Source organism: Poecilia latipinna, unplaced genomic scaffold (assembly GCF_001443285.1).
Source record: "Poecilia latipinna isolate Pla-1442-1.1 unplaced genomic scaffold, P_latipinna-1.0 Scaffold1008, whole genome shotgun sequence".
Taxonomy (NCBI): Eukaryota; Metazoa; Chordata; class Actinopteri; order Cyprinodontiformes; family Poeciliidae; genus Poecilia; species Poecilia latipinna.
This window is the reverse complement of record NW_015113624.1, coordinates 98,508-109,860: the sequence shown is the minus strand read 5'-3', so window position 1 is coordinate 109,860 and position 11,353 is coordinate 98,508. Positions and strand designations below refer to the sequence as shown.

The 11,353-nt window shown below is 40.5% G+C and overlaps 2 protein-coding genes across 2 annotated transcripts in view; one reads left to right on the top strand and one right to left on the bottom strand.

The window, feature by feature from the left end:
* Positions 1 to 826: 826 nt before the first annotated feature.
* Positions 827 to 9,146, bottom strand: LOC106958708 (uncharacterized). The gene is made up of 5 exons (XM_015050755.1): positions 8,941 to 9,146; positions 5,717 to 6,512; positions 5,188 to 5,255; positions 4,977 to 5,065; positions 827 to 3,773 (listed from the first exon to the last, which is right to left on the bottom strand). Exons 1-5 carry the CDS (start codon positions 8,993 to 8,995, stop codon positions 1,164 to 1,166), a joined length of 3,618 nt encoding a protein of 1,205 aa, XP_014906241.1. The 5' UTR covers positions 8,996 to 9,146; the 3' UTR covers positions 827 to 1,163.
* A 611-nt stretch (positions 9,147 to 9,757) lies between these two features.
* LOC106958701 (forkhead box protein P2) overlaps positions 9,758 to 11,353 on the top strand; it is a 25,868-nt gene continuing 24,272 nt past the window's right edge. The window contains exon 1 of the mRNA XM_015050742.1: positions 9,758 to 9,913. Coding sequence (XP_014906228.1) covers positions 9,758 to 9,913 — 156 coding nt within the window. The remainder of the gene's footprint in view (positions 9,914 to 11,353) is intronic.

The window sequence follows — 11,353 nt, the reverse complement described above, 5'->3', positions numbered from 1 at the left end:
GGGCCACATGTGGCCCGAGGGTCTTGAGTTTGACACATGTGGTCTAGAGAATGTTGCCCCAAATGTCTTTCATTCAGTTTAACATTTTCAGTCAAATGCAATATTGCAAACCTAACTTATGATGCCCACAGAGTCTCAAAAATTACCCAGGGGTCTTTTATTTGTAATTTCTCCAAGTGTTACAGTGCCTGATCTTGGGATGTATTTGCTAGAAACATCCAGTACTGTAAAGACTAGCGGATTGTTTTCTGCCTGTGAATGAGTTTCCTTAAGATGAAATGTCTTGTGGAAGCACTGCACATTGTTTGGACCCGGCCTTGTAGTCTTGATGGGCATCATCACTTGTTTCTCTAAGATCACTGATGATGTTTTTCCTTCCTGAGATAGTGTCAACACACACTTGTATAGTCTGACACTACTGCTTTGTTCATAGTGATGAATAATTAACCAAGTTCAGTGTCTGGTTGCCACTTTCCCTGTTAAACACCAAGGATGCAGGTTTCCCATGACAGGCTCGACAGCCACAGAAGCTTAATTTATTTATTTTTTCTTGACAGAATAACTGTAGAGTTTTGTTTTTCCACCTCCCATAACATTTAGGCCAGAAACATTTGGTCTTATCTGATTGGGGCACCTGCTTCCACAAGTCTGCTGTACTTCTCAAATTGGTTGTAGTTAACTTTAAGTGAGATGAGATTGCCTCTTTAACCCTTTACAATATATATTTACTGTCACCTTGAAAATGCTTACACGTAAACCAATGGATCCATGTGGACGTCGGTGTCCTCGTGGCAGTTAAAGGGTTAAAAAGGTCCACACAGATAGGTAGCATTTATGTAATTTATTACCCTCTTATTATAATAGTTTTTATTCCACAGCCCAACACAGCAAACATGTAACTTTTATTTACACCCCAACATGCCGTTCAGAACTGACTAATAATCCATAACAATAATCTGTTATGGTTACAGAAAGATTTTGATCAGAGAAAAACATACAGCTAATTGTTTATACTCTTGACAACAGAGTCTACACATCCTCCCATAGGGAAAACTCAGGAATTACTCTCATATCTAAGGTTTAATGCCCAGGAGTCTCTTTGAAACACACTCAAAACTGATTTTTTTCTTTTCTTTTCTTTTTTTACAATGTGATTAATTTCTTTACTTGTTTTTAATGGGTTCTCTCTCTCTTTGACAACACAGCCAAATCACTGATATCAAGTAAAGCAAGAAACAAGCAAGGAAATCGTAATGATACGCCACAACTGTGAACACAACCATCAAGGAGGCATACAGCAATGTCTTGGAGACCTTGTCGCAAGAAAATAAGTCTTTCTGCCTCCACTCAGTTCGGTGTACGATCTCCTGTGTATTGGCTCTGGCCTCAGCAGCTGTTTTCACGTCCTCATTAGTCTCCAGAGGGTTGCTGTGCTGCTGTTCTTCGTCCAGAGCTTCACTGATGGACGGCATGGATGTTGACGGCACTTTGCCTCGGCTTATGGAGGGCCTCTTGCGTGCTGTGAACCCCGCCTCTCTGATTTTGTCCGTGTGGACCTGCGGTGCCCTCAGGCAGTGCACGTACAACCGCAGCTCTTCGTCTGAGTCCAACTCTGCCGAAGCGCTGTCTGAATCGCACATACCGCACTTGGAAGAAAGGTGCTTGGTGTCCGTGTTTGATTGGTCATCCTTCTTGCTTTGAACCTCCTCCTCATCGGACCGAAGGGTGTCCGTCTGGATGGACGCAAATTGTCTCTCATTTGAACAGTTCTTCACTGCTCTGCTCACTAGAGTAGATAAATTGTCTTCAACCTTGTTTTGTGTAATGTCTGACCCTAATTTAAAAGACCCTGGTTCATCCTCGTTGTTTTGCATTGTAATGTCTGAGTCTGCATCTGTAACTACAAGCTCTTCTGCTTCACTAACTGGGATTATAATATCCTTCTTCAGGTCTGTTTCCATCTTTCCCTCTTCGAGCCTTGCTTTTTCCATACTCATCCATTGTCTCTCTGCCTCATTCTGCTGCTCTGCTACTTCTTGCTCTTCTGTTTTGTCTACTTCCGTACTTTCTGTTCCATCTGTCTTTATGGCCTTAGCCTGCTTGAATTCCTTTCCGAAGCCTGCCTCACTTTCTAACATCACAGCAATGTGTACCTTGACCTCTGTCGTTTCCTCTACTTTCCCCTCTGTTTCATTGGTCTCTGTCTTTAAATGTAGCAGCTCCCTTTCTTCTTCATTTGATAAAACACAGTTTTCCTCCTCTTCAACCATCTTTTCCCAGTTTTTCTCCTCTACAATGTTTATTAACAGGAAATCCTCATCTTGTTTTAAGAAAGAGGAGTCCATTTCACATTGCCCAGTCTCTTCCACAACATTTTGATGATTGTGTCTTCCAGACATATCGGCATGGCATTCATTGTTACTTCTATCGTCATTTATGATGGATTGAGTGACTTCACACATTTCCTTGATCTCACCAGTGCTGCTTTCATTACCTTCAGCTTTTGTTTCTTTTGCATCTTCTTGAGTTTCCGAAGATGCAGCTAGAGATGTAAGATTTGTTCTCTCTGGTTCACAAAGATAGACAAGACTATTCAGGCAACCTTTGCTGTCTGTCAGGTTGGTATTCAATTCATCGAATATCTGTAGAAGTTTATCTTTCACCAAAGCAGTTTTCCTACTTTCATTTTCCTTGCTGACCTCTGCGCTCTCACAATTCTTCTCTTGAACACCGTTGACCAGAAGGTCGACCCCTTCGTCTATGTGCTCTAGCATAAACCAAAAATCTTTGAGATCCTCTTCACTTTCATCCTTTGCGAGTATTTCCTCTACCTTTGCTGAACTGAGGGAAGAATTTTGCTCTGTTGACTGACACTGTGGTGCTGAATAGGCCAACATTTCCTCTTGTGCTTCTGTCTGGGAGTGGACACTCTCAAACGGCACATTGTCTTCCACAGGACATTGTTGACACAAAGACTGGTTAGATTTCTTTTCCATCTCAGTTGGATTCTCCACAATGTCCAAATGCTTTGGGATCTCATTTGAGGGCTTTTTTTCTTCAGAGGTTGGACCGACCAGTTTGACAGACAAGCTTTCGTCACTTGATCCCTGACAGCTGGTCAGATCTCCCTGCACTTTGCCCATGTTACTTCTGGTGCTAACTGGAACAATGCCACAGGTCTGTGTGGGTTCAGAGGGAAGGCTGAAGACTCCAGTATTTACAGGGTTTTCAGCTGAGACCCTCTGAAATGCCTGGTGGTACAGTGGAGCAACCACTGTGCCGAATGTGAAACTGTCGCTCTGGCTAATAATGGTTTCGCTCCCAGCTGTTGCTGAGTTGTTAGTGCGCGCTAAACTCACGTCTCCATCCTGATTTGTGGTGACAAACTTGCTGATATTTTGCTGTTCTTCAAGTGCGGGCTCACCGTCTGAATCTAGGGGGTTGTTTGAGACATCTGGAGCACTCTTGCCTTGCGCTAATACAGCCAGGTCAGATTTCTCTTGCTTGGTGGATGTCTGGTCATGTGCTTCTTCAAGGGCCTCAAAAACAAACTGAGGACATTCTGACTCAACTTGTCCCTCATTAAACGGCTGCGAACCGACAACACTGTCTCCTGGGGTTTCTTCGCGAGTTACTTGCTTTGTTTCTGGGGGGGTTTCGTCTTTGCCAGCGTCATTCGCTCCTCCATCTCTCTTTGTGTAGTAGTCCCTCAGCCTGGTCATCCGAGCTGCTTGTCTTTGCCTTCTTCTGCTGCTGTTCTGTTTGTTCTCCATCTGTCCGTCAACAGGGAGGATAGATTCATTTTAGCGCCAGCTCACACATACTTACAGTAACTTGTACATCTGGCGTGAACATTTCTACATTTGTCACATTGTAACCATGAATTTCAGTATATTTCATATGGAATTTGTTCGATACATCAGTACAAAGTAAAGCATAATTGTTAAGTTGAAAGAAGATTTTGCAGATACAATCTGAAAAGTGTATTTTGCTTTCCTAGTTAACCTACTGTATTCGGCTCCCTTTAAATAAAATCCATTGTAACCAAATATCTTTAAAACATTGTTAAATTAGTTAACGCTATAAGACTTAAGTTTCAAATGTTCACCTGGATATTTTTGCTTATTTAAATTGTACGCAGTTCTTTAAATGTCCTATGAGTTAATATATATTTGCCCATCTATCCTCAACAACTGGAACTTTCAATATCTAGCCAGTTATTTTTGCAGTTTACCATATATTAAAATAGTGACCCTGAGATTAATTTCCCTCCCTGCTACATCGGGGTTGAAATTACCGTAATAACCTGAGATTGGCTGGAAAGCGCAACGTCTCCCCTTTTAGAAACTGTTGGAATTTTTTCAGACAGCGCTACGTGTGGCGATATTACGGTACTGTACATTTGGCTGGATCGTCGCCAAAACATAACATTTTGTCCTCCAACCATGTGTGGCAGAAAATCATCTCCTTTAACACACCCACAGAGAAGATCATGAAGTTGGGAGCATCACATTTTGCTGATGCTTTTTGTCTGTCAGTACAGGAAAGACTACTCGGCGTGGTGGTTATCACATAAGTTCAAGTTTTGATTTCAACAGGCAAAAGGTTGGCATTGTTTCTAAGCAGTCAGCTTACAGTAAAAAATAAAATAAAATCAAGAAGAGTTGGCATTTATTGTTACATGTTGTAGTGAAATGTTTGAGCTAAGTGACAAGTTATTAGCTGTGAGAAAATGAGAAACGGATGAAGTGCAAACAGCAGGTACAAAGTGTCCCGATGTGCGTTATGTTACGCCCGTGGCACTCAAGATGGTGTCACGTGACATTCCCACAGAAAGAGCAACCGGGGTCAGGTTAAGTTCTCTGTTCCTCATGTGCTCCCTTTCCTTCCTAAAAATACCTCAGAGGTTTAAAGATGTATTTGCTTTTAGACTGTGAAAAATTCCAAATATATATAAAAGAAAATGTGACACTGACCAGAAGTTTCTGTCCCTCGCGGGTCGAAGTTGTTGATTGTCCTTCAGAGGTTTTCATAGTTCCCACCTCCGGTCCCCGGACAGACTCATCTGGAGAACAGAGACATTTTGTTCAAACATTTTGGTCCCACATTGAGGACTTTGTCCTTATTTCACTCTCAGCAAAGTAAAAAAAAAAACAAAAAAAAAAAACAAAAACAAGAAACAATCACCTGTTGACATATTTTCCTGAGATGAAGCTGGCTGTGATGAAATGTTTTCCACAGTGGAGACACTCTGACTGCGAATCAATCAAATTTAAACCAGGTCACACTCAGTTTGGGTCTTTCCTTCTGCTTCATGTTCTTTTGTATTGAAAATATCACCAATCAACACAATGGGAAGACACGAGGAGACTTTATGTAATGTTATCATTGTCTATTCATTTTATGGGGAGGGTATTTTTATTATTTGTGTCAAACCTGGGGGAAATATTGAGCCGAAACCATTCCTAACCAAGGAATTCTACATTGTGGAGATTGATGACTCTTTTTCAAACCAGTCACACTAACAAAAATACTCACTAAAACAACACCAGTTTGGATTAAAATGGCTTGGTTACTCATCCTCAACTTCTAAAAGTGAAAAAAAAATTACCAAGAGTGTGCAGTTAGAGGGATTAAATAAGGTTAATTACATTCAGAGTTGAACTTGTGCTGCTCTTAGTGAAAACCTAACCAACGAACCAAGCATATCCCTTACCTGACGGTCTTCAGGCAGCTTTTCTTGTTCGCATTTTCCCTCTGTGGTTTCTCTGTCCCCCCTTTCATGCCGCGCTGGCAGGACAGCACGTAGTTTCTGTTGTTATTGTTAGCCCAGAATGTCCCCACGGGAGTTTCATACCGCAGACAAAAGTCGACCCTGACTCCCTGATTCCCGAAAGGTGGCCCCAAGGTAAGCTTAAACGAGAAGCTGTCCATCACTCCATCGCTGGAGCCGGGGACATACTCTGCCAGAAGGTCAAAGTGGGTGGCCCACCTGTCCAAAGAGGTTCTTACATAGACAGACTTGTTGTAGGAGATGTTGAGAACGCGGACCACTCCTTTTAGTATCGTGGTCCCTGGAAGTAACCCGATTGCTTCCAGTTCTACTTTCTGACTCAACACTTTGGCAAGCACCTCTTCGGAAGGCAGTGGAAGGGAGAAAGTTAAAGGCGAGAGGTGGTATTCCACTGAATCTTTACCCTCGACAACTACGGAGTTGCTTCCCTGTAGTTTGGGTAGGTCCCACGTGTCAAACTCCTTCACTTGCACCAGGCTGAGGCCTTTGGCATCGGCGAACGACACCCTCCGGGAGCTGCAGTAAGGAGGTTCTGGATCTGAGTCCTCGTCCGAGAACGAGCTCCTTCTGGATGGGATGGGAGAGGATTTAGGTCTGAAACCGACAACTAAATCACCCTCATCTTCGTCTGGGTCCAAACCGGCGAGGCCCGGGATTGCGAGGTAGTTACAGGCCTCGGAAGGTCTTAGCCGCCCTGCAAACTCCATGAAGCTCCACAGTGAGTGTCAGCAGGAAACTGCAATGTTGCTCCTTCTGCCAGCTGACATTCGACATGCTCTGACTTAACAGACAGAGTCCAGTTACAGATGACATTGTTGCTAGGGCCAACACTATTAATAGGTCAGAAGGGACATAAAATATGTACAGTAGTCTTAAGCCCAAAAGTTGGATCTGATGTCTGCTTCTTTCTTTCATCCTAAGGGAATTAACAAATATAAACTACTTTTAGTCATTTTTTTTATAAAACATCACCAGTGACTAAAGTTTGAGGGATTTTTTTTTCTTATGTAACCACTGTAATTGCTCCCAGTTGAGTTAAACGATAGCGCGGGAATTACCACATCAGCTATTTCAGTGTTGTTGTTGCCCCAGTGGGACACAAGACGTTTAGGGCTATGGAAACAATAATTTCAGACGGTATACTCCTTAAAAAAGCTTATTTTTTTCTCTCTCTAATTTTAATCCAGTCAATATTACTCTTAGCCTCTCCACTTTCACAGAGAGGACAGAGTTTCTGACATCGTGTCAGCAGCTTGACGGTGAAATTCTGACATAGAGAGGCAGAGATTCTCACCGTTCAATATAGCTGTCATGTAAATAGGACACAGTGGTAGTTACGGTAACAATGTATCTCCCTCTGAGCATGTGCATGTCATTTAATCAGTCACCACACAGTACTCTACAACCCCAGTCATTGAACAAGATACTGCAGTCTGCTTGCATAAAGTGCAGTTACATCATGCGCAAGGTGCAGTGTAGTTTTAAAGGGGGATTGTATTTACTTTATTATCCATACATTTTCTCTGGTCCCATGTGAAAAAATATTTGCTCCCTAAACCTAATAAGTGGTTGTGCCACGCTTGGTGGGTTTGAGATAAAAGTCAAGAAGTTACTTTGCATCACTATGGAGGCATTCTGGACCACTCTTGTTTGCAGACGTGTTCATTCATTCAGCCCAAGCATCAACAACCTGTTTCTGGTGATGCAATGCCATCTCAGTTTGGATTGAAGTCCAAACGTCATCTCTGTCAGGAAGTCCCAGTGGCAAGTTCAGGATCATTGTTCATCTTGAATGACCCAAGTGTGCTTGAACTGAGAGTCACAAACTTTTGGGTGTGTACATTCATTTTGATAATATTAATGTAGTATAAATTATTGTGGAGTAATGGATCATAACGTAAAGTAACATAACGTAAAGTAACAACGTAAAGCAAAGTAACATAAAGTAACGTAACATGAAGTAATAACGTGAAGTAGCATGAAGTAACGTGAAGTAACGTGAAGTAATGTAACATAACAAAGTAAGGTAACGTAAAGTAAGGCAACGTGAAGTTACGTATTGTAAACTAACGTAACATAAAGTGGCGTAACGTAAAGTGGCGTAACGTAAAGTGGCGTAACGTAAAGTGGCGTAACGTAAAGTGGCGTAACTTAACATTAAGTAACAAAATGCAAAGTAACAAAGTAAAGTAACATAAGGTAGCGAAGTAATAATGTAACGTGACCTAACAGAATGTAATGGAAAAAAGCATGGAGTAAAGTAACTTAATCTAAAATAATGTAAAGTAATCCAGTGTAATGTAACATGGTGTATAGTAAAGTAAAGCAACTTAAGATAACATAGTGCAAAGTAAAGCATTGTAAAATAATGTTAAGTAGTGTAAGGTTAAGTAATGTAAAGTATGGCAATAAAAGGTAAAGTAACATATAATAGAGTAAAGGTAACTTTCCTGAAGTTCCTTGTTTTTATTCGCTCAAATTTAAAGGGAGGTCCAGATGCGGGAAATGGCACGCTAAAACCAAAAGTTATTTAAAAGTTTAGATCTGTGAGAACAAAAAAGACATAAAATGAATAATTAAATCCCTCCGTTTATATTTGCTGGTGCCACTGCAGACAGACCCCAAGTTATTAAAGGTATAAAGATATACTGTCTTCCATTTATCCACAATCTAAAACTAAACTATGGAGGCATGTTTGGTGCAAAACTATTTGTGCCTTGTAAATGTGAACTTGAACCCTTATTTAGTCTTCGTAGATGTACTTGATGTGCCGGTTCAAACGAGAGCAGTCACAGTTGTAAAAAGGCCTTTGATAACACTTTGACAGCTGTGTTTTTATGGAGCTCTTCTTTTGTTTTTATTTCTTTCCTTCTTTCTTTCTTTCTTTCTTTCTTACTTTCTTTCTTTCTTTCTTTCTTTCTTTCTTTCTTTCTTTGCATAGTTTCCAAAAAATGCAGCTGAACAAAGTAATAAACAGCCCTACTGGTCCGCACTAAAAGGCTGATCATTCCCAGAAAAATCGGGAGGGAGGACACACACACGTTATTATTTGCAAACAAGTTTTATTAGTGCAGGTCAAACAGCTGCAATGAGTAAAAATCATAACAATGTAAACAGGCTGTTTCAATTCGATTTCCTTGCATTGGCTTGGATCGAATGTCGGGGGATGCTGAGCCGAGGAGGCAGAATCCTTTTTCTCATCTGGTTGCACGTCTCCTGTCCTCGCTGCTGCCGCGATGCAGTGACTCCTCCCCACCTCAGGTAGACTCCCCAACTCCACCAGATGTCTCCTTCCCTCAGTCCAAACCTGCATCGCTTGGAGTCACCGTCTCTGTCTGGCTCAAACAGTAACGGTACGTAGCTTTTGTTTAATGTTTAATACTTTAAAAAAAGAAGAAAAAGAAAGTTCAGAAGTTTTGTTCAGCGTTTAGTTTAAACTGTGGGATTTAAATGAGTAAGTTGTTACTGGAAATGACAAGCAGTTTGCCTCAGCTCTTATGCATGTGGAAGAAAGAGAAACAGAAACATCTGTAGGAGTTCATCACCTTCATGCATGAAAGATGTGAATCGATTCCTGACACTGTGTGGACTTATTGGCAAAAAGGTCAAACTGATACCATTCATTAAATGCCATATAAATGGTTATTTGGGTCAAAATGTTTCTAAATGTATTAAACAGGTCAATATTTGTTTTTTTGCTAATCCACGCTCTCTTTCCGGGCTATAAATTGCGCTTTAAGCTTTAAATAAAGTCTGAAGCTTAAAGAGCCAGAGGCGATTTCTTCAACACCTTCTTGAAAAGTGACACTGCAGGTTCCTAAAATAAACATCTCGTCTTGTTCTCGGAACAAAGAAGAAGTGATTCCACCGGGACTCTGAGTCTGAATCTTACAGCCTATTATTTACTGTTGATGGGGGAGCATTTATTCTTTGATTTTTGCTTTTTTAAGGACTTGTGCTGAGATGCCCGAGTCTCCTCTGAGTCCCTCGGCAGCCCGTCAAACTCCAGCCAGCAGCCTGCTCAGCCATGCGGACGCCGGAACGGGGGAGAAAGCGGCTAATGGGGACTCCTGCAGTGGAGTGAGGGTGCAAAGCTGCCAGAGCCTCCTCCACAAACAGGTATCCTCACAGAGTCTGTTTTCAGTCAAATCCTCCTCTTGATGGGTCGGAAACGGCGACGTGAAGAGACAGGATGCAGGCTGGAGTTCTGCTGACAGACCAAAATTAGAACTAGATCAACTTTGTAGATCGATCCAAAATGTCGATAACATCGATACCAAGTATAAATATCAGCATTCAGTCGACACTAGCGTGGGAAGATCAGTACTTTTGTCTCAGATTCCCTCTTGAGATATTATTTTATTTTTGTAAAGTAGTTTCTCAACTTTGTTTTAATTTTTTTTGTTTTAATTTGCTCTCAGATTTTTTTTGCACACTGTTCAATTACGAAAAAATGCACAATTTTTTTTTTTTTTCTATTGTTTCTGTTTTTAATGCTAACATGTAATTAAAGTATTTTGCAGACACCTGTACATTTTGTACAAATTCTGTAAAAAGAAAAAAAAAGAACTCAAAGCAAAAAAAACCCCGTAAAGGTCAGAAGTTTGGTAATGTAGTAAAAACATAAATAATAAAAAGTATTGATATCTGCGATACTTGGTATCAAATCGATACCAAAATGTTAAATATCACACATCTCTAGCGTGAAAGGCCAAAAATCAACTGATGCGAGCTAAAAGCAAACTAAACAGTTTTACGGTTCTCCGTCATATTTTTGTTCCTGTAGACAAACAGCCTGCTCTACAGCCTTTCTCATGTATGTACATATTTTTTTTAAATCACCTTTTTTTTTAAATTGTAGCTTTCAAAACTTTTACTGTATGAGAAGAATTAGCTATATCAGCACTTTTTTTGTCAGCCTGAGGACTAGAAAAGAGTAATGTAGAGTCATTACGTTACAATATACTCGGCTTAACTTCACCTGCTTACAGAAGAAACCCCAAAATTAGGAAAATTATAGTAGAAATGAAGTGAAAAGAAGAAAAATAAAAAGGATGTGATTTTATAAATGACAGCAAAAGTAAAAAAAGTGTTTGGAGCTGACACAAAATATAACCGTAGTAACATTTTACAGTGTAACTTTCAGAAAGAGGAAAAAACAGATTTACAGGATGTGAGTAAAAAACAAAGCTGCTTTTTTAAACTGACGAAGCACCAAGTAGATCCAGAGTTCGATCTACTCGTGTCAATGTAGTCGGCTTCGGTTTAATTTGTGTTCATTTCATGTAATTTTGTTTCCTGTTGCAAAAGTGAAATAACTGGGACGTCGTTCAGTAGGATGAAAATAAATTTGGCTTCTTTAAACTGCATCTTCGTTTTTGACCAGTTGAGAGCAAAACTGACGTTTTCAACTCTTGGTGTGACCAAATCGCACAATCCGACCCTCAATGGTCTTAATCTATTTAAACATCTGATCTTAAATGAAAAGCTGAACTGTACGCCGAGTGGCCCATTTTGCTGAAATTGTCTAGAATGTTTTTTTTTTTTTTTTTTTTTTTT

Bases quoted from the DNA above. Each gene is read 5' to 3' on its own strand.
- LOC106958708 (XM_015050755.1), bottom strand. From the start codon at position 8,995: ATGAGAAAAAGGATTCTGCCTCCTCGGCTCAGCATCCCCCGACATTCG. The intron at 5,256-5,716 runs GTAAGGGATATG...ATTGATTCGCAG, and splicing joins AGCTGCCTGAAGACCGTCAG to TCAGAGTGTCTCCACTGTGG. The intron at 5,066-5,187 runs GTGATTGTTTCT...TCTGTTCTCCAG, and splicing joins TCAGGAAAATATGTCAACAG to ATGAGTCTGTCCGGGGACCG.